Genomic DNA, 23471 nt, shown 5'->3' on the forward strand with positions numbered 1-23471 from the left:
TTTGAAGATCTCCTTAATCATTCAATAGGAATCAATGAGTTTATGCTAATTAATTTAGACCTCTTTAATCAATTAATGGAAATCAATGAGTTTAGTGAAATCATTTAATGTTATTAAATTTCTCATTTATTTTCTTAATTTATTCATCTAATTAATTAATGCGTCTTAAGTAATATAGCCCTACAATTTATCTCTATTTGAGAAATGAGTCCAAAATTGTTTTACTGTATTGCTCTGTTCATTAACAGAAAAGAAAAATAATATATTTTAAATTTTAGATGATTTTTGTAAAAATAACTAAATCGCACCTTTTAAAATATTCACACAAACAAGGATATAAGACTACATCCTCTTATATAGTGGAAAATCAGCTCAAATATAGTATATCCTCTCATATACTATGTTTTCGTATATTTTAACAAAAAATTATTAGAAGAAAAATATATTTGTTTTACATTGTTATGCTTTTAGGTTTAAATGAAAAAAACTAAAAAATTTTGGAGAACTAACGAAAAGAAACAAAATGATTTATCTCGTTCTACTTTGGTGTATCCTATTCCAACTCTCTTCAGCATTTATACGCATCACTTTCAAACTGATGCCTCGTTTTGGTATAGTTCTTAGACTCAAAACAATACATAAGACACATGACTCGTATTTATCAAAAACTACACAAGGATTCATCGTTCATGCGACATTACACGATGAAATGATATCTATTGATGATGTTACAGCTTCTCATGGTATGAAATCCCACTATTACGCGCATCAGCTTCAACATGACCAAAGCAGAAGAAGCTGACAACAGAATAATTGGCAACCATGAATTAGAACCAGATATTAGATTTTGGGTTCACTGGAAAACAAGAACGCTAAGAAAGTAAGGGCACGAGGAGAATCTACGTTTCTACAGTCTTTCTTCGTTTGCAACTGTATGGAAAACAATGATACTATAAAATTATCAAAAGAATCAGATTAACAGGAGGAACCCACGCTCACGTATGTCTAATCTACTTCTTCGGCGCAGACAATCGGTGTCTGGACCATTCTTCAAGGGCCTTGCGATGGAGAGCATTCATTCGAATGTAAGGTCGCTTTTGCTTGATCAGCTTCTCAGCAGTCTTCCAATCCTCGGTGATGCCTAGTGCTACTAACAGTGCACACATAACTGCTACACTTCTTCCATGACCTTTACACCAAAAAACAAAAAAGTTAAAGATGGTCGTAAAATCTAAAATGAGTATAAAGGCAACATTTATAATGTCATATGATCTACCTCGTTGATAAAATTGCAGCTCTAATAGTATGCCTAACCAAAATATATCTTCATATTTGCAGGCTCATGCAGTGCTCATGGTAATGAAGAACAACCACGAAGTGACAGACACCCACTTAAAAGCACGGGTGGCCATTAAAAGACGACACATAAAAGAATATGTTGATGCTACTAATAATGAGCGGCAAAGAAACCAGTTTCTCTTTAATAACTTCTCATGACTCAAAAAATTTAAACTTGGTAATGGATCGATGCTTAGTGAGAATTTGTTTTTCAACCTTCCAATGACACCTTTCATTCTATTCCTAGTTTTCATTTTCCCTGGATCTTCATTTAAAAACATGGTTTTCTTAAAAAGATGATGTAGGGGATGTACATCATTGGTTTTCTCAAAAGTCTACTGAATTCAAGTCCCTTGTTTGGACAGAGCAATTAAAACAAACATAAGACAGAATAAATGGTCATTCGTCATATAATCATTGAGTTACAGAATACAAATTGAACTATTAATGTCTATAAAAACAGAAAATCATCACTTGAGAGGTCACGTTTCATGTATGTTTTATTTGGATAAAGTTCTCAAATCTCATATTTGTATGTCCACAACAAGGAGACGTAAACTTCAACTTAATCTCAATCTTATTTTTTACTCATATTTCTCTCCTATTCAACTCTGACTTGATCTTCAGAGTATCTTTCACAAGTAGATCTACATTCGGTGTTATGTTCAATCCTCACTAGAATCAACACTTTGGCCCACAAATAGTTCAGTCCGAGGCCATTCAATTTCCAGTAAAAACATAAGTTCTTATCGAAAAGATTGTTATCCAAACAGGGTCTCAATGTTAAAATTTGCATAAACTATTTACAACAAAATGGTTGCATAACAAATAGTCATGGTTGGGGGCATGAAAAAATGGTCACAAGTTTTAAATTTTAATAAAAAAAAAAAATGTATGCCTTCGAAAGCACATAGCTCTCCTCGTCGATTTCATATGTTTAAGAAATATTATTTATAGAGATTTCGGCAGCTGGTTTGGGATAAAAAGTTGTTACCAATTTCGGGTATATATATAGAACAATGACTCCCCTCCCCCCAATTTTTTTCCCCTTCAGCTTTGACACGTGCTCTTTTTCCACATAGTAAAAATTGATTTATATTACATCTATATGAATATAATTTACCTTGAGACCACTTATCAATAAATTTACCAACACAAAAACAGATTAAGATTATATATAAAAATAACTTTTGAGTCATCCCACCCAGATTCTAAACAACACATTTCTCACTACAGATCACATAGAGCAAACAGAAGAACAATCTTAATCGCATTCATATTCACCACGAATTTAACTTGAACAAGCTAATAAAACTGACTAACCATAAGCACAGTGAACGAAAATGGGCCTGTTGAGGTCTCTCTGTCGAGAGGCCCACTTAATTGCGGATTCGATATCAGCAGGTTGAGGCGACCTCGTGTCCCAAGTCGGAATGCAGCGGTAGGGCAACCCGGCAGTGAAGTTCTTGACACGCGGGAACTCGCACGTGCAATCAATAATGGCAGGGTCCCCAGGTGGCAGCATGTGAGGCGAGGATGGCCAGCCACCGACATAGAGATAGTCGTGAACCTGTGTGTAAGGAGGTTCTCCGCTTCGAAGTCTTCGGAGCATAGAGAAAAAGCGAACGAAGTAGATGTAAGGGCCGAAAAATATCAGTGAAAAAAGAGGGAAAGCTCCATCGGTGGTTTTTCCCAGAAGCATGGGAAGGTCGATGGAAGGGTGAGAGGCGATTGAGACCAAGAACGAGATGAGCGAAGCGTAGAGAAAGGGGAGGGAGAAGAGAGTGAAACCGAGGTTCTTTAGGTAAACGAAGAATAGAAAAAGCGTTGTTGCTTTCACCGCTATGAGAAATGATATTCCCACCCCCATTTTGTTCTTCCGATTCTGGATTGAAACGTTTTTCAGAGATTGGTGATCTAGGGGAAGAAGGAATGAACCCTAGAACTGTGGAGGAAGTAAGGAACTGCTATTTTGTTATAATTATTATTTTATGGATCGTTATTCATTCCCCTTCCTCGCTCTGTCATTTTCGCCTCCTTCAGCATAAGGGAGAATGGAAAAGATAATATATATATATATATATATATATATATATATATATATATATATATATTAAATTCAGCATAAGTTTAAACAAAATGAACAAGAAAAACTAATTTTTAACTTGAAAAAAAATAATATTACCCATAAATATTTTTGGAGACGACATTCGACTTTTTTTCGTATTTTTTCAACATTCTCTTCGTTCCAACTCCAATGAGTATTTCAATAACATATACATAAAATAACGACTACATTCAAATGTTAAACTAAACTTGACTTAAGTTGATGTTTAACCATAATACTTCGACTTATCTACAAAGTAGTCTTTGACAAAGTCAGGAGAAGTAATCAGAAAAGGAAAACGACATTAGGGTTTATTTTGGAAACTAATAAGTATCAATTTAAACTGCATTTGTTATGTATGAATTGGAAGTTACTTTTGTAAGTGTGATGGGTGGTCTTATAACACCCACCATTAGATGACAACCCAAAAATTATATATAATATACATTATACTCAAAAAAATTGATATTGTAATTTGTAAACAATTATCATTTTCATTTGGGCATGGATTGAACACCATGCAATGAGATATAGAGAAAAAAATAAAATAAAATTTCATATTTTAACAATGATATTTAGATAATGATATTTAAATAACATTTTTTTTATAACATTTGAACTTTGTATCATTCTGTTATTGATCTAAAATTACTTCACAATTAATTATAATAATTATAAATATCATTATGGATCAATAATGTATTGTCAAAAAATATTGTGTAAATATCATTATTCCTTTTACATAAGTTATGACACACTTTGATTAATATTACATCAGTGTTTTAGGACCAACTCTCTTAGAAACGGAGTTAACTATTTACTAAAACCCATAACGAACCACGATCTTATTATCCTGACTATGACTTTCATTTTTATTTTTTAAATAACTTTGTAGCGGAGTGAATAATAATAAAAAAAATTATATAAGATAAAATAGTGATCCTGACTATGACTTTCATTTTTTTTAAATAACTCTGTAGCGGAGTGAATAATAATAAAAAATTATATAAGATAAAATAGTGAACATAATTATATAGATAGATAGTTATTTAATAAAAAATAATTAAAACCAATAAATATATTAATAAAATAATATTTATCAAACAAAAACAGAAGTAGTAAAATAAGATAATTTTTTTTCAAAAACAAATAACATACATTAATGAAACGTAAATATTTTACTCAAAGATAAAGTTTAAAGTTAAACAACTTTATACACTTCCTTGTTTTTTATTTTTTATTTTATTATGAGAAATAAAAAGGTATTTTATAGTAGGGCAATGAAGGCGCCATATCCGTCCAGTTTTTGTTTTTATGGTGAAAAACTAAAAATCCTTCATTTATATAAAAGTGAAAGTCACCTTTTATAGTCCTCAATTGATCTCTTCACGACTCTTCCTCCGCTTTTTATTTTTAATTAATAAATTTTTAATTTTAAAAGATGATTATTTTTCAACCAAATATATTAATGAAAATAACACTCTTAAACACGTACTCATTCTATATTAATAAAAAAATATTTCAAAATTCATAAAAATTAAATTAAAAAGAGTATTTTTAAGAAAGGAATTGATACTTGGTAAAATATACTAAAAAAAATTATTAAGTAATTTTAAATTTACGACCCATTGTAGACCTCTATGTCACTAACATAAACATAAACTTCTACGTGGTTAATAATGTTTTAAGATATTAAAAAAAATATTCAGACAGAATTCAATAATATCAGCATAAAATAAACAAAACTTATAAATAACGAAGTGTTTAATAATTGTATTGAAATAAAAATTAGAACAATATTTTGAAATATAAAAATTTATAACCGGCGGTGAAGAATCCAGACCCGGCCCATGATCACCTCCTTCTCTTCAAATCAAACACATACTCGGCACTCCGACGAGTAGTGCTGCTTTTGTCTTGGAAACTTACACTGAAGATTTGAAGATCCCGCCAAAACTTCACCTACCTCAGAGGGATGGAAGCGAATCAAGAGACGGTGGTGACGATGAATCAAGAAGAAGACGAGTTGGATTCCAAAGAGAGCGTGCTCCAAAAGTACTTCCTCCAAGAATGGAACATCGTCAAGTCGCTCCTCGACGACATCGTTTCCAATGCTCGCGTTTCCGACTCTTCCTCCGTCCACAGAATCAGATCCATTGTACTCTTCTTTGTTCATGACGATTATCTTCATCCGTTTATCAATTTTTGTTATTGAAGAACAGTTATCTGTTTTTATTTGCAGTTGGACAAGTACCAGGAGCAAGGTCAGCTTCTGGAACCCTACCTCGAAACCATAGTTTCTCCTCTGATGAACATTATTCGTTCAAGAATAATTGAGCTCGGGACAGCTTCGGATGAAATTCTCGAAATAATTAAACCTATATGTATAATTGTATATTCGTTAGTCACGGTTTGTGGCTACAAATCTGTTATTAAATTCTTTCCGCATCAAGTTTCCGATCTCGAACTCGCCGTGTCTCTGCTGGAGAAGTGTCACAGCACAAATTCGGTGACATCGTTGAGGCAGGAAAGCACGGGAGAAATGGAAGCTAAATGCGTGACGTTGTTGTGGCTTTATATACTTGTGTTGGTTCCTTTTGACATTTCCACTGTTGACACCAGTATTGCCAATGATGACAGTTTAACCGAGTTTGAGCTCAGTCCTCTTGTGTTGAGAATTATAGGGTTTTGTAAGGATTACCTTTCAACTGCTGGACCTATGCGAACTATGGCTGGTCTAGTTCTCTCGAGGCTGCTTACCCGTCCTGATATGCCGAAAGCCTTTACGAGGTTTATTTCAGCATGTTTTTTAGCTTGTTAAGTTTTCTCTCCGGCTGCCTAATATATTTGCGTTGTCTCTTGTCGCGGTGTTGTTTATGTAAATATGATTTTCGTCTTAGTCAAAGCTTATTTGAAATCATCAATTAACTCCTTGATTTTTGGGTTGAGTTTACAAATATAATGAATGGTTTTGTTTGATCTCTTGAAAATGTCTAGATTTGAGTTTTGTTAGTTTACGACATTATGTGTTATCACTAAAGACATGTTTGGGTTGTGTGCATGCTCACATTTGTATTGTATAAAACCTCTTGTTTTGCCAATCATCTTTTTAATCTGGCTTTTCTAATTGCTTCAGCTTTGTTGAGTGGACACATACGGTCATGTCCTCTGTAACTGAAGATTTACTCCATCATTTCCAGTTACTCGGTGTGGTTGAAGCACTGGCTGCTATTTTCAAGGTTTGTTTTTTTTTTTTTGCCTTGTTTTGTTTAGACCCTCAAATGAAAATGTTTTCATCTATCATTTGTGTAAGGATTTCTGCAAATTATTTGAGGTAGATAATGGTGCATAATTGTCTTGGATAGCTTGTCATGTTGTGGTTAATTGTGTTACTTTATATTTAGGAAACTTATCTTGTACGAAGCTTAGCTATTCTTACACATGTCATGTTCGCTTATTTAATAGGACTATTGAGTGTTAGTATAAATAGGACTGTTAAGTTAGTATTTGTATCTCATCTTCAGTACACACTGCATCAATTCAATATTCCGACTTTGAGTATCTATTATATTTTCTTCTTCTTTGCTTGGATTGCATAGTGTCAGCAAAGCATTGGAACCATACTGATTGTGAGTTTACAAAATAGGGTCCATGTTATGAATCATAATCACGTGACCATGAACAACATTGCCTCTATCCTGGTTTTTCCATGTGTGTATTAACTTAAAAGATTGTTTGTTCATCTGTGAAAAATTTCTTACCCAAGAAATCAATACATTTCTGAATTGTAATGAACAACTGTTATATTCTCCTGTGGGATAATATATATACGTACCAAGCCTGATGGATATATTATATATCTATCAACTTGAGAGTGAGTGTTAAGATGTCTGTATTTCATTGGACATTCTAATATGGTTACGTATATATCAAAAATAGGTGAGGAAATACAGGATATTTGCCATAAATAGTTTTTCTATTCCATAAAACATTGGAATTGAATAATGTGATGGTGTAAATATAAATGCAAAAACTTCACAAGTAAATTTTCAAGTTGCTATTGAAATTCTTACTTTTTGGGCTTGAGAAAAACATTAGTTGTCCTGTCACTCAGCTACAATCCTGTTAAGATAAAAGTTCTTGTCTGTCCAGAACAGTTCGATTGGAGGAGTTTGGGTCTTGTTGTGGTGTGCTTGATTACTTGCCAAGAAAATTCTATTTTGTTTGTGGTCATTCCAGCTGTCAAGTTGAAGAATCTCTCTAACAATAGTAGTCTCTTCATCTTCTCTAACAGTTCTCTAAGTTGTTTTCCATCCAACTGCAGTGGAGCAAGCTTAAAACGTAGTAAGGCTACTGGATTTGTTATAATACATTCTCAATTTAATATCCTTTTATTCTGTCTCGATTTTCTACTTCCTTACCTAAGACAGATAGACCTGACAATTCCAGCAATATTAATGATTTATTATAGCCCTTCATGCGAATATGATGCTTTCAAAACTGTTATAATTATAGAAATAATCAACTGATTCTACATAATCAGGAATATCTAGATTGTATATGTATTATTAAGAACGTTTTTGTTCATTCCCATATCATAATGTTGTTATTTCAAATCTCTTCTATTTATTGTTTTTATTCTTTTTTCCTATCATAAATAAAGCATCCATGCTGTTTCCGAAACACAGTTTCAGCTAAATGTTTCTCTCTTTCCTGGAGTTTAACAAAAAACTGCGAACAAAGAGGCAAATACCATAATTAAATTGATTAGGTGAACAAATTTTCTTGATGACAAGGTAGCATGTCTAGTTTTGTGTATTGCTTTTGCTATATCCCTTTGTTACCTTTAATGTTTCTAATTGTTATAATATAAATCTTTGAGTAGGCAGGTAGTCGGAATCTCTTGCTTGATGCAAGTCCCGTTGTTTGGAATGACACTTCAATGTTGTACAAGTCTTCAGATGCAACCCGAAGCCCTTTGCTCCGCAAGTATCTTATGAAATTAACCCAACGAATTGGGCTTACTGCTCTTCCTCATCGTTTGCCCTCATGGCGATATATGGTTAGCTTTTCTCTTATCCAAGTTTTATAGGATCTCGTTTCTTAAATGTTTGATGACACCTTTGCTTCTGATCACTTGTGCATATTTGTTATTTTTACTTTTAACTGGTGGAATACAAAGCCACAGTAATTAATAATTTATGGTTAGATGCATTACTCAGACATGCATGGTATGCTGATAAAACAAAAAATGCTCATCATGCAAGTCTAGAAAGGGATGAAATTAGAGCCATTATTGATAATGGATATATGAAGAGTTGAACTTAGTGGTTTCTTAGGCACTTTGGCTATGGTATCACACTATATAATTTGGATAATTTGTCAGCCAGAAAATTTGGCTGCTTTTCATGAAATAATTTTTATTATGTTACATACCCAAGTCAATGGAGTTGTGCTAACCGCTAACAGTTAAATTGAAACTTAGTTTAAGTTGTTCGGCCCCTTCATCTATGCTAACTCTATCAGTGACATACATTTGTACTTTATTCATGAGTATTGGGTTACAAATATTTAGGTGTTATGGCTAGTTTTAGCTGGGCATCATAAACAATTCTAGAAGCTTCACTTTTGTCACCGTTTTTTGTATCTAATGACTATATGCCCATCATGCAGGGAAGAGTTGCCAAACTAAATGTTTCTTTGAGTACATCAAATAGAGCTGATCAGTCTAATTTGGGTGTGAACGAAAATGATTTCAATCCAAATGAAATGTCAGACAGGGAGGAAGATGAGGATATGGATGTTCCAGAAAATGTTGAAGAGATTATTGAGTTGTTGTTATCTGGTTTGAGGGATATGGTATGTCTAAAGGGTGAGATTTTTTGTAGTAAATTTTGTTTTTCAGCTTTATACTACATTGCTCGGTTCAATGAAAAATAAGATATTATGTCTAAATGTTTGCTGCTGCCGATGCATCTGAAATGATGGTTGAATTAATGTCTTCATGAAATTGTTATTTCAAAAATTGTTAAAACCAAGATGTTGATGTCTCATGAATTTATACGAGATGTTTAATTATTCAATATTGTACCTATTTTATGAAGTAACTGATCCTATAAATAGAACTGGATGAATGCTGTTGAATATGGAAGAGCTCTAACATTATTTGATATAAGTCAGTTGTCTTTGTTTGAGTTACGAAAATGGAGAAGTCTATTCAAATGACTTAAAATACTGGTTCTGGGTTTTTCCTGAATTGTAGTGCTTTATATCACTGCTGGCTACTGTATTTATACTGGTTTCCATAGATCCTGAAACGTGTATTGTGTGATTTACGTTGTATACTATAATCTTAGTTGTAGAGTAAACAGTGTTGCTTTATCAATAAAATTTTAGGGCTGTTGCTTAACAGTGTAATCTCTTAGAATGAGTGGTTCTTTGATATGGTACTAGTGCCCTATCAATAACACTTTACAATCACAAATAATTCTGAGCATGTACTTCATCCATGTCAAAAACCCTATTGGCTTTCACTCGAGATAGTACTAGAATTGGAGGCTGTAGCAACCACAATTAATATCTTGCTTAAAAGCTTAAGCCTTTAGCTCATTTCATTTAAGGATTGTTGTCTGAAAATTGATGTGCACTATATTTAATTGGTCTACTTGTCATGCTTTTTTTTTTTTTTTTATGTTGAAAAATATCAGCAAGGTAAGTGAAAATAAGTGAATTATTAATTATGGTGATAAAAAGGACATGCCATTACCCAATATATACTCGTTTAAACATCACAAGAATTCACAAAGTGCTAAGTAATTAAGCTGATCATGCTTTCTTTATCGTATTATCCCTCCAAGTGCTTTTATCACTTCAATAAACAAATTATGCTGGCATTGGATTGTAGGACACTGTTGTCCGCTGGTCTGCAGCAAAAGGTATTGGGCGCATAAGTTCACATCTGACATCATCTCTTTCTCAAGAGGTTTTATTGTCTGTTTTGGAGCTGTTTTCTCCGGGCGAGGTGTGATCCTAAGCATATGTTTATTTATGTTCTTGAGAACTGGAGTTTACTAGTTAAATTTTCATTCACCTAGGTTTACACATATATAGTTACTGTATTATAGGTTTACTGTGTAAACTACTTATTTGTCTGGGACCACTGTTATTACTCACGTGTAACACTTGTTTCAGGGTGATGGTTCATGGCATGGAGGCTGCTTAGCTTTGGCTGAACTTGCTCGTAGAGGCTTGCTCTTACCTTCTAGTCTTCCCAAAGTTGTTCCTGTTATTGTGAAGGTGGTTTATAATGGATAAATTGTATGCATAGGTTTCTGGCTGTAGGTTTTGTGACAACAAACTATCTTGGCTGTTTACAACTGTTTCTTTGACGACGTTTTATTATATTGGCGGCTTAAAAAGTGGGGTAGTAACTAAATATAAAGAGCATAATCTATACCAGATTGCAATTCCTTATTTTATGGCCATAACAACACTACTTGAAATTAAAAAACAGAACCATGACAACCTAATATTCAGAACATAAACAGCTTAAATTAGTCCTTAATAGGAAATAAACTATATAATTGAACCAAATTTTATAGGCACGTGTTCAAATTCAACAGATGTTTATGATTTAGAAAAAAAATGAGGGAAAGGCTGTCGAAGAAAGGAGAAGATAAAAATGGACTTGACCTTGGAAATAAAGAAAAAAAGGCAATTTTTCCCTTAAATGTTCACTATTCTTATTCTTATTTTGTAATGCATACAAAGCTTAAGCTTCCTTGGCCATATGGTACTTCGTAGTTTTGCATCTTGTAGTTGATCTTCTTGCCTCCGTTCCAAACTTTTTATTTAATTTTATTTCTGAATAAGACTTCAGTTGAGCCCTTATTTGAGAGATACATTACTGTATAGCAGTGGTATTAAGTATAAGACTTGTTTATTAGGCACTACATTATGATGTTCGTAGAGGTCCACACAGTGTTGGTTCTCATGTACGTGATGCTGCTGCTTATGTATGTTGGGCGTTTGGACGTGCGTATTATCATACAGATATGAGGAACATCTTAGAAGAGTTTGCCCCACACCTCCTAACAGTTGCATGCTATGACCGTGAGGTCCTTATATCTTTCTACTTCCTTCTCTTGATATTTGTTTTAGAATATTCACACATGGGGAGAGAATGACTGACTAACCTGTGATACTTAGGTTAACTGCAGAAGAGCAGCGGCAGCTGCATTTCAAGAGAATGTTGGAAGACAAGGGAGTTATCCACATGGAATTGAAATAGTGAATACTGCTGACTATTTCTCACTTTCTTCACGAGTAAATTCTTATCTTCATGTTGCTGTTTCCATTGCTCAGTATGAAGGATATCTTTTTCCGTTTGTAGATGACCTGTTGGACAGAAAAATTTGTCACTGGGTATGTTCTGATTAAACCTCTCTCTGTCTATCCGTCTCTCTCTTTCTCTTTGAGCTGCCTATTCTTCTGCTCCTATGTTGACCTTAATTGCGATTGCGATATGGATTTTTAGTTTACTTTCTAATTGAAGGCCATACATACATCACTGTAGCCTGATTTCTGGGTGCTGAATAGAATAAAATTTTGTTAGGGAAATCACTAATAGACGAGAGATGGCAGGTATTTTCAGTGCATGTATGTGTTTTGGTTAATATTATGATATTTGACGAAGTTTCTTCTATTCAGGAGTATACATTAGGATTTTTTTCTCTCGAGTTTTATTTTTCGGTAAACTTTTTCTTCAAAAAAATTCAAAGGATGAAAAGGAGTCATGCCTTAAGCACACATTTGCTCTTCCATAGGTATGACTAAAGAGTTAAGAGGATGGTCTGGCCATTAATTTCGATTACATTTAATTTCTTATTTTTTATTTCTTGTCACTGTATATTTATTGGCGTAAATTTGTTCATATTTTGGCATTTACCAACAGTTTATAGTTTGCTTCCCGTTTCTTAATTTATTTTGATAGAAGTTATTTGGAAATTACACCTTCAGGATAAAAGCTTGCGAGAACTTGCCGCAGAGGCCCTCTCATCTCTTGTAAAATATGACCCTCAGTATTTTGCAAGCACTGTCTTGGAAAAGTTAATTCCTTGCACTCTTTCATCTGATTTATGCATGCGCCATGGTGCAACGATGGCAACAGGAGAACTTGTTTTAGCTTTACACCAATGCAATTTTGCTCTTCCTTCAGGTTGATAATTTCTTGTGACTTTTGATTTTGTTGCTGCCTGTTAGTAATGAAATTAAAAGAGTTTTCTTCTATCAAAGCCAAAGAATCAGAATAGAAATGGGGGCTATCGATATTGAATTGTTGTCTTCCTTATGGTGATATATTTTTTATTATACACATTCATATGTTTGGTCCATAATTTAAACTTGTTTTTGGAAATTGAAGGGATGATTTTAAGATTAAATAGACACTTGGAGCCCCAGTCTTTGGTGACTTAACTGTTCAGATAGTGACTAAAGTATCAGATGCACTTCCTTCCTCTTTCCCCTCTCTGTCTCAACTTCATATTCTCATTTGTACATGTGCCGATTTTCCTTCTGAGTTTTAAATTATTATGACTACCAATGATAGGTTCCTGAATTGGGAACCTAATCAAGAACTCTCTTCCTCACCGAAAAGACACAAGAAAAGAAAGAAACTGAATTTTATTCACAGCAAGAATGATGGATACAGAGGCTTAACCCTCTTCACAGGTCAATACCTGTCAACAACTCAATTCATCGAAAAAGACCCCTTTCCAACTAAACACCCAACTATTTATACAATTCCTCTCCCTTCTACCCTAATCCCATTTCCCATTATAACCCAATACCCTATATCCTAACAACCAAGGCACAATTTGTTACACAAACGAGTTGAGTAATTTTCTTTTTTCTTTTTTCTTGTATGAGACTGAAGGAGAATATCAATTATTTCAAACAAAATATTTTTCAGGAAGAAGCCTTATAATTAAATAGCCAGAACTATTTGAGTTCATTCCTTAACATGATAATAAAATGGATAAAAGTCTTTGACTGGGGGATTAGATATGTGGTTGTGGTTGAGGTTAGATATATGCTAAGTTTGGCTTAGTTTTTCTCGCCAACTATTGGTCATATGGTTAAACCTTTCTTTAATGAAGGTGATTAGTTTCAAAATATTGATGTTGCCAACTGAACTGTCACATTTTTTAAATTGTCATTGCCAGATAAACAGAAAAGTCTTTCTGGTGTTGTTCCTGCCATTGAGAAAGCACGACTTTATCGTGGAAAGGGAGGAGAGATAATGCGTGCTGCTGTTTCTCGATTTATTGAGTGCATCTCCATATATAAAGTAGTGTTATCTGAGAAGATAAAGAGAAGCTTACTTGATACTCTCAACGAGAATTTGAGACATCCTAATTCTCAGATACAGGTTCTATCCCTTGGATACAATCAATTTGCGTTGCCATTTAATCTTTTGTTTAACATTGTCAGCTTATGCTAATTCGGCATTATAAATTGACGAGTAATATCATCATTTGATGTTCAGAATGCTGCTGTTAAAGGTCTGAAACACTTCATCTGTTCTTACATGCATGCTTCAGATAACAAAGGTACAAATGATGTGACAACAAAGTACCTCAGTATGTTAACTGATCCAAACGTAGCTGTAAGGAGAGGATCTGCTTTGGCATTAGGGGTTTTGCCGTATAAGTTATTAGCCAGTCAATGGAGAAATGTGCTTTTGAAGCTTTGTGGCTCGTGTAAAATTGAGGTGCTTAATGTTGCAAATGCTATATATTACACCATCTTAGGTTCAATGATTGTGTTAAACAATGTTTTATCATGTGCAGGAAAACCCTGAAGACAGAGATGCTGAAGCACGAGTAAATGCTGTCAAAGGGCTCACATTAGTGTGTGAAACATTAATTGATGGAAGAGAAGATACTGCCACCTCTTTTGTCGAAGATGATTTTTCTCTGTTTATACTGATAAAGAATGAGGTGATGACGAGTTTATTTAAAGCTCTTGATGACTATTCAGTTGATAACAGAGGTGATGTAGGCTCTTGGGTTCGTGAAGCTGCATTAGATGGCCTGGAAAAATGTACATACATGCTCTGTAAGACAGACAAGTCGATTTGTTTGTCTGAAAGATCAGTTGCAAATGAAAATGAAGCTACGGCACATCCTTTGACTGATGGCATGCTTAAGAACAACCGAGAGCTTTCTTTATTTGATGAAAATCTTGCTACCAATTTAGTTGGAGCTATTTGTAAGCAAGCCGTGGAGAAGATGGATAAGCTGAGAGAAGCAGCAGCAAATGTTCTCTACAGAATTTTGTACAACCGGATGATATATATTCCCTATATACCTTTCCGAGAAAAGTTAGAAGAAGTCATTCCCAAGGAGGCAGATGCACAATGGGCTGTAAGTTTAAGTAGATCTTTCATCAGTTCAGGGTTGGTTGCATAGAATTTTTCTGTTGAAAGACTACTGTTTTGTTGCAGGTTCCTTCCTATTCTTACCCACGCTTCATACAGTTACTTCAATTTGGTTGTTATAGCAGAGATGTGCTATCAGGTTTGGTTATATCTGTTGGTGGGTTGCAAGATTTTTTGAAGAGGGCATCACTCTTGGCCCTATTAGACTATCTAGAAGGGGTTGGATCTGAAGATCCAAATGCAAGAACATCTAGGATTTACATGCTATCTGCTGACATCCTGTGGGTTCTCCAACAATTCAAGAAAAGTGACAGAGTTATTGTACCCACTTTAAAGGTACTAAATTTCTTAAACAATACTTCATTATTCCCGCTTTTGTGAAATTGAAGCTTCAAGCAATTTTATTACACACACACACACACACACCATTTTTTCTCTTGGAGAAAACAAAAATTCTGAATGTGAACAAAGGGCTGGCTCGAAGCTCTATATCAACAACCCATTATGTGACAGTTGCAACCACAGGCATGTTAGCATTGCAAGACTAGCAGTCAATTCCAGGCTGAACATGGATTCTTTTATTTTTACAGAGGAAGGAGTCTGATAGTTAAGTATCAATTCCATACAGAAATATATAAAAGAGGGTGTGGGAGAGAGAAAGCCTGAAAGGGAAGGAATGTTTCTGTGTCTTCATCTTAATTAGGTTTCAAGTTCATATTTATTTATTGTAACAAGTTATGTGTAGTACTTGTTAGAATTCGTAGCGAATAGAAAGGAGAGAAATTGAATCAAGAATTTATTTATTCCTCATTGCTTTTAGAATCTTGTCTCAACAAAGATTAAGTAGCTTGCTCCACAAGGAACAGAAACAGTCAGCCAACTGTCACATGCCAACTGGCTGAACTGAACGAACTGCTTGCCCTGCCCAAACTGAATTCTAAAATGATTTCATTAAATGTTCAGCATGTTTTCTTTTTGTTTCATATATAATACTCGTGTTTATACTGATGAACTCATTAATTCTTCTTTTATAAGCTTATTCATGAATCTCTAATATACTGATGCGCTTATTCTGCACTCCAGACCATTGAGATTCTGTTCAGCAAAAAAATATTCTTTAATATGGAGGTTAGTGTGCCTTTCTATTCTTTATATTTCATATCTCTTATGAGTAGGTTCTCTAATACTACTTTTATATATATTTAATATTTCTGGATTGGTTTGGTGATCAAGTATTCCTTTATATTTAGTTGTGGGCTGTGTGGTCATCCTTTAAATTTATTGGAAATAATGAAAAATATTAAAAATAAAGAAAAGACTAATGGCTATACGAGAAGGAAACTTTCTGCAAAGTCTCTAAGATGCATTAAAGCTTCATCATGCACCCAAAGTAGCTACTTAATTTGTTCATTTAACCTCTCTCAATTACTTTTCTTATTTAACCTGTGTAAAACTTGTTGGTTGTTTGTGCACTAAAACCAATATACTTTGCATAATGTTGAAATGTCGGAATACAGTGCCTCTAAGAAAATAATAAATACATAACTCAGCCACTACATATTAAGGTTATCTGTGCAACCTCCGTTGTTTATGAAATATGATGGTTTTACTTTTATATATAGTGGTGGCAACCTTTACAAAAGTTTATGTTCTTTGCTTTATCATGACAGGAAAATATCTAAAATTTTAGTAACTTCGACATTGATTTGATAACTGTAATTTTTTTAGGTAGAGGAGTTACGGGAATTGTTGAAAGGGAAAAAAAAAATGGAAGAGATGTTGAAAACTGTGTATATGGACGGCACTTTATATAAGCTGGAGACAATAAATACATGATATGATATGCCTGTAAATTATATTCTAATAAATCTGATTCTAATAAGATATTCCTATAATTATGAAGATCCTAATTAAATAAGGAAATAAATAAAAAATATAAAGGAAGAATAAATCTTAAGAGATAGTCAAAGATACTCTAAAATATTATAAGATAATATAATTAAATATTTATTGTACTTCTAACTAGTATGATATATAATAGGTAGCAGTGCTTAAACAACTGGGACAATCAAGAAGTAAAATAATTTTATAACACAACATCATGCGAGCTAAAATTAGATTAAAAATTTTAGTGAATAAATAAGATAAGAAAAGAATCGGATTGCAATAGAGTGAAAACTGATCATAGTGCATATTTTTAATTTATGAAAACGTGATATGAGATGTTCTTGTTCTATACTAACATTTATTGAATTTAATTTTTCAAATGCTTGATGAGAACATGTGGATAAATAATTTGCATTTTCAGGCTCACACTGCAACTTTTTGTGCTGCTGTTTTGGATTGTCTGTCAATTGAATTGAAGGGATCAAAAGACTTCTCTAAGTTGTATGCTGGTATTGCAATACTTGGTTACATAGCTTCAGTGCAGGAACCTATCAATATGAAGGCCTTTGCTCAACTTCTTGATTTTCTTGGTCATCGCTACCCTAAGGTGATTCCTGGATATTCACCAGTATGAGATTCACGATTAGGCATCTTGTTTTCGCCTAATTGCAACCCCATGCAAATCAGATAATTTATTTTTTCACAATTAAGAGATTGTTTGTTTGTGCTTGTTTTATATAAAAAAATTTAACTAAATATATTTAAAAATTATGATCATTGTTTATTTATTTTTTTTAAAATTAAGTGTTTCAGTGTGTTTTTTGAAACTTGAAAAAGTAATTACTTTTTTTTTAATCTTGAATAAGTGAGTCATGTTACTTATGTTGCTTGCTTTGTGGCTTCTCATACTATATTTCTTTGTGTTTGATAATCAGATTCGAAAAGCTTCAGCTGAACAGCTGTACCTTGTCCTCTTGGAAAATGGAAATCTTGTGCGTGAAGACGAGATTGATAAAGCACTTGAAATTATTTCTGAGACTTGTTGGGATGGTGATGTGGATTTAGCTAAACAACATAGATTAAAATTGTACGAGATTGTTGGTCTGGAGGTGAGGCCTCTTGGCAATAATAGTGATGGCACATCAAGGAAAACCGGTAGTAAGAAGCCTACAAACTTGGATGAAAATGCATCATATTCCTCATTAGTTGAGTCATCTGGGTTTTAATTCTTGTTGGTCCTATACCAGGCTTGCTGTTGTATAATGTAACTTGCTATAGTTGATATGAAATTTTCATGAGCATTGGTTAATTTTTTAATCACACTCGTGTCCTCAATGGCGTTATGCACTTACTAAATTAAATGTTTACTCATGGAGCTGAGTGGAAAGAAATTAAAGGTAAGATGGGGTTTCTGAGTTGTTATGTCTGTCTGTCTTTTGTTCTACTAATGGTAGATCCCACACGATTCATATTTTCAGAGTTATCGTGTCTTATTGACCATTACTAACTTGTAGTTGATCATTCCGTAGTGTGATAATGGTATGGCTCTAAGCTGTTCTGGAAATTCCTAACTTGTACTTTCAATCACCTTTTACATGTGTGATTTTGGTTCTTACACTTTCAATTGTGCAATTTTTTGCCCTAAATTGTTTGAGGGTATTGTAATCAATTCTCTCCGTGACAGGAATTTGCTTGCGTCATTCATGTTATGCTGACTTTTCCATCTTTACATCAATTCTAGAAAAGTACTTTGTAACAATGCTAATTAAACAACATTTATAAAGAGTCCTGGTGTGTTTCACTGGGTCCCAAAGTCACTCACATCCTAAGCACTGCGTTTTATCCCTAGTTGAATGAGGGTTTGAAAGTCTTTCACATTTTTTACCAGCAAAAGCTATGAAGTTGAAAATAATAATAGGGTTGCGATGCTGGGGTGAATTCCTCAACGAAGACTTTGTTATAGATTTGAAAGAGAGTGAATGAATGTACTTGTAGAAATAGAAAGGAGATTGTGATGTTATTTGTTTCAAGGGATAGAGAGGTGAAACTTAAGAGATTGAGGTAAAATTTATGGAAATATTGATAAATACAATAGATAAAAAAATTATAATAATACATTAAAATCTAAGATTACAATTTTGTCATTATGATTAAAATTAATATAAAATAAAATAACTATTAGTGGAACGAAGGATATACGTGTTCAATTTTTTTGGAAAATTAAATAATTTCCTAATAAGCGATTTAACAATGTTCAAAGGAGAAATAGATGATCGGTAAGAAATTTTTTTGCGCTCATTGTGGGTCAAGGTAATTTCATGATCTTATATTCCATGTACAGTAAATCCTTGCTTATCTTTGCACCAAGACGAGAATGCTATTACGACATCTTTCATAAACTCGCTCCTTCGATTACATTCAAATTCAGTTTAAGGCTTTGTTCAATTAAGTAGATTTGAAGAAAAGTAATTGAAAGAATTTGATGATAAATTTTGTTGTTGTTTATTTGAACAGATTTGGAAGCAAGTGAGAGTGAATTTGGAAGTAAAGTTTTTTAATTTGTCATATAAATTAAATCCTACACTAATTCTCACAAATTTTACTTCCAAATCTACTCTTACTTCCAAATTTATTCAAATAAACAACAAAAAAAATTATCTTCAACTCCTCTCAAATCCTTTCAATTACTCTCTCTCAAATCTATTCAAGTAAACAAAACATAAACAAAAAACCTACACACTTACATCAGCGGAAGCAACTACACTTGAGCAATATATTCTTTAACAGGTTTTTTACATATATTATTTACCATTAACTGAAACCTGTTGAACCAAAGTTTATAATGATTTTGTGACCAATAATATGAGTTAGGAGGTAGACGAAGATGATGATGGACTTCAAGGGTTGTTTAGTTTCGTTGTCAGTGGTTGTGCGGACTTAAGGTGTGCGGTTTGGATGTGATTTGTAATTATTTTAAGGTTGCAATGTATGTAAATGTCAGGAATTGAATACATTAGGTATGTAAGTAAGGAATTGGAAATGGTTGTGTTGTACAAATTGAAAAAATTTTATGACTATTTTTTGAAGTCTATATTCTAGGATTGTGATTTGAAATAGACTGTTTTTGCATTGATAACATCGTGATCTTTGTGGAAGAGGCATCGAGACAGAGTATAATATGTACCTTGTCCCTTGTGATGTGCATTTGCTGTTCGAGTGAAATCGTGTCTATAAGAAAGCAGGAGAGATTGCTGCAACTATAATAGACAATTATAAGTACATGTGGATTTTGTGTAAAGAACATAGCACTTCACCCATCCAATACGCAAAGTAGCATAAATGCACAATTCCAATAACCCTTTTTCTTCAAACTTGAATCAGACGAAGATTCCCCTTCTTCAGTCCTTTCAAAGACGTCTTTGGACTATTGTTTTTGTCTCTTACCACTTTCGTTGCTGTCGGAATGCTATCTATGTATTGTTCAGGATTTGAATTTCGCATCCAAAACATTTTTGTAGGACTTAAATTCAGAAACTTGCAAAGAGAAATTCTAATGCAGTACCTTTGCTTTCCTCAATATTGAACTAATTGTTTTTAAATTATGTATAGGAGTTACTATGGTACTTGAATATAATAGTTTGATAGAATTTATTTCTAACACCTTCAAAAATAAGAGTTATTGCCAGCGTAAATTTCAAATACTTTTTAAAAAATACATATTTTTAAATTTCAATATGGACAAGGTAATTCAATAAGATGTCCAAAATAATGCATACAAAAAGTGTTTTTCTTAATTGAGAAAATAAGATTCGAATAAACTACTACAAACTATAGCGAAATTTCTGCGAAATTTCTCCAGGTGGCTCTTTCTTACAAAACGTTGCAATTTCTATCTTAAAAGAAAACTCAGATAATTCTCTACTGCACATATGTTAAGGTGAAAGATGACAAAAAAAAAAAAAAAAAACCTAGTTAGTTGTATTGTAATAAAGCTCAATAATACAAATATGAATGTTGTCACTTCGTTTGCAATTATTTTCACGCATATGGTGTAAGATTGTACAAATAATATAATAAAAAAGTTTAACCTTATTTAGTTGTATGAAGAGTAAATCTTTTAAGTCAAGTTGTTTATGCTGACATGGAGTAACTTGCCGTGTTAAACTCCGCATTTGTAAAAATATAATCATCGTCACATATAAACCAAGTTTAATTTTTAATATATAAGATAAATTAAACATTCACGCAAATAGTGTCATATGAATCTACTTAAAAATCGAATATATAAGATAAACGAAACATTCACGCAAATAGTGTCATATGAATCTACTTAAAAATCGAATATATAAGATAAACGAAACATTCACGCAAATAGTGTCATATGAATCTACTTAAAAGTGTCGCAAAACAAGTTGTTAAATATTGTTTCAAGAAACGATGGATATGTCCGCAAGTTTCATTAAAGTAGTGGTCATGTAATTGTCTTATAAACCTTGAAAGATGTTATTTAACAATGTATAATTTGTTGAGTTTAATTTTGATAGTTTGTGTAAATATATTTTCACTCTAAATAACCTAGAAATCTTGAGTGCAGTAACTATTATAAAAATATATATTAATTAAATTCCGTTGTAGAGCATAATAATTTATTAAAATGTTACTAATTTGAATCATAAATTCATATGTAACAGTTAGGTTTTGTCCATAGTTGGAGAATGGTACAAAATTGTATTGTGAGAGAATGTGGCTGTTAGTCTGAAATTTCCTTAATGGAACCCAAAGGCTTTTCTTACTTGGCGTAAAATACCAAAGCCTTTATTTGGCTTATGAGACACGCACAAATCACACCAACCTTTTCCCTTGTGAAAGGAGGTTCCTTGGCTTCACTTATCATAACTAATTTCATCCACTTCCAAAATAACAGCTCTATAAAAGATCCTCTCATTTGGTGTGACCTTTGGAACATAAAACACTTGTGTTAGTGTTTATTTACTCATCATAACTAACTCGATACTACATTTCCTTTTTTTTTCTTTAGTTACTGTGTTGGAATTTTCTTTTCCTCTTTCTTTCTTGTGTTGGCCTAGCAGGCACTATGCTAGAGGGGCATCAGCTTTTGGGGTTTGGCTTCTTTCTAGTTGGTTTATGGCACTTCTTCAACCACGTTAAGCTCCATGCCCTTAGTTCCAAGTCCTACACATCAACCCTATGGTTTCCCACCACAATATCCAGATACTTGGAGCTCCACTTCATCATGGCAAGCTGCACCATCTTTATTGCCATGGAGCTCTTCATTGCTCCCATTCATCACCAACCATTTGACCCTGATGGAACCATTCCCTCCACCCATCTCCACAACTTTGAACACTCCTCCATGGCCATGGCTTTCTTGGTGTATGCCATCTTTGCCATAGTTCTTGATAGAAAATGCAGCAAAGCTCAAAATGAGCTAACTCATTTGCTGGGAGCCATAGCTTTTACACAACAATTTCTTCTTATCCACCTTCACTCTAGAGATCACATGGGACCAGAAGGCCAATACCACTTTTTGTTGCAACTTTTGATTCTTATTTCTTTGGCTACTACCCTCATGGGAATTGGCAGGCCTAAGAGCTTCTTGGTCTGCTTTGTACGTTCTGTGAGCATTGTCTTCCAAGGTGTGTGGCTTATGATCATGGGGTTCTTGCTTTGGACACCAGGATTTCAACCCAAAGGTTGTTTCATGCACCTTGAAGAATCTGATGAATATGTGGTGAAATGCAGTGACGATGAGTCTCTTCATCGTGCTATCTCCTTGGTGAACATTCAATTCAGCTTCTTGTTGATTGGAGTCACTGTTTTCGCCATGTCTTTCTATTTGATTATTGTTAGAAGATATGCTGAAAAGGTGGAGTATGTTTCATTGATAAAGGAGGAACATTACCGTGAAGAAGATGGATTTGTGAAACCAAAGGGCGCTATCGACGACGTTGAAAATAGCATGGACGTTGAATCCCAATCTCCAAAGAAAAGCAAGCAAGAACATATTTAAATAGAACACTTTGTGAAATCAAAGGCATTACTGGTGTAAGTGGTCCGTTTTCAACATAATTATTGTAAAAATTAATACTTTTATTGTTATGATTTATTGGTGTTCATGGTTTTAGTCAATTTAAAAGATAACTGTTTTCGTTGAAAAATACTAGTAGTCTCTAAAGATTTGTCAGATAGGATAACAAATTAACTCTAGTGCAAATATATTGCTTAAATTAAACTCTACTTTGCGATAAATTATTAGCGACAACGCGGTTATTCCGAGTATACTAAACGTTAAATAGAAAAACACTATTCACAAAACCATGACTTGCACAGCATAGCAGCCTGTCAGAACGAAAGAAGACAACATCTCAACTATAAGACAATGATAACTGAAAGCACACAAGTCTTAGCTCTACCAAACATAAGATAACATGACCCCGGTCTAGTTCTATGTTCGCAGGATTTTGTGAAGTTTGTCTATTGTATCATTTGCAATTACCTGTTTTTTAAATGACAAATGTTGAGCGAAGATTGTTGGTTGCAAGATGGTGTTTAACTATGACTTCTGATGTATTTCTATTTTGCAAGTGTTATTTACTTTTTACACAGAAAAGTATATTCTCCATTTGAAAATAGTATTCAAAGGGGCCCTAAATTCTCCAATTCTGCTTCCTTTTGATC

General features: G+C 33.5%; 3 protein-coding genes across 3 annotated transcripts; 2 read left to right on the forward strand and 1 right to left on the reverse strand.

Moving 5' to 3' along the window:
* Positions 1-549: 549 nt before the first annotated feature.
* Positions 550-3379, reverse strand: LOC106770889 (uncharacterized protein YnbD). Its single transcript, XM_014656729.2, has 2 exons — positions 2662-3379; positions 550-1189 (listed from the first exon to the last, which is right to left on the reverse strand). Exons 1-2 carry the CDS (start codon positions 3206-3208, stop codon positions 1011-1013), a joined length of 726 nt encoding a protein of 241 aa, XP_014512215.1. The 5' UTR covers positions 3209-3379; the 3' UTR covers positions 550-1010.
* A 1858-nt stretch (positions 3380-5237) lies between these two features.
* Positions 5238-18194, forward strand: LOC106772042 (tubulin-folding cofactor D). The gene is made up of 17 exons (XM_014658182.2): positions 5238-5603; positions 5688-6235; positions 6582-6684; positions 8331-8507; positions 9119-9304; positions 10350-10466; positions 10637-10741; positions 11392-11562; positions 11654-11869; positions 12464-12662; positions 13669-13874; positions 13992-14216; positions 14296-14871; positions 14952-15221; positions 15969-16013; positions 17194-17379; positions 17708-18194. The coding sequence occupies exons 1-17, from the start codon at positions 5421-5423 to the stop codon at positions 17996-17998; spliced, it is 3804 nt and encodes a 1267-aa protein (XP_014513668.1). The 5' UTR covers positions 5238-5420; the 3' UTR covers positions 17999-18194.
* Positions 18195-21392: 3198 nt separating this feature from the next.
* On the forward strand, positions 21393-23436 carry LOC106772134 (transmembrane protein 45B-like). Its single transcript, XM_014658327.2, has one exon. It carries the CDS (start codon positions 21868-21870, stop codon positions 22801-22803), a length of 936 nt encoding a protein of 311 aa, XP_014513813.1. The 5' UTR covers positions 21393-21867; the 3' UTR covers positions 22804-23436.
* The last annotated feature ends 35 nt before the right edge of the window (positions 23437-23471 follow it).

This window comes from Vigna radiata, chromosome 8, assembly GCF_000741045.1.
Source record: "Vigna radiata var. radiata cultivar VC1973A chromosome 8, Vradiata_ver6, whole genome shotgun sequence".
NCBI classification, from domain to species: Eukaryota; Viridiplantae; Streptophyta; class Magnoliopsida; order Fabales; family Fabaceae; genus Vigna; species Vigna radiata.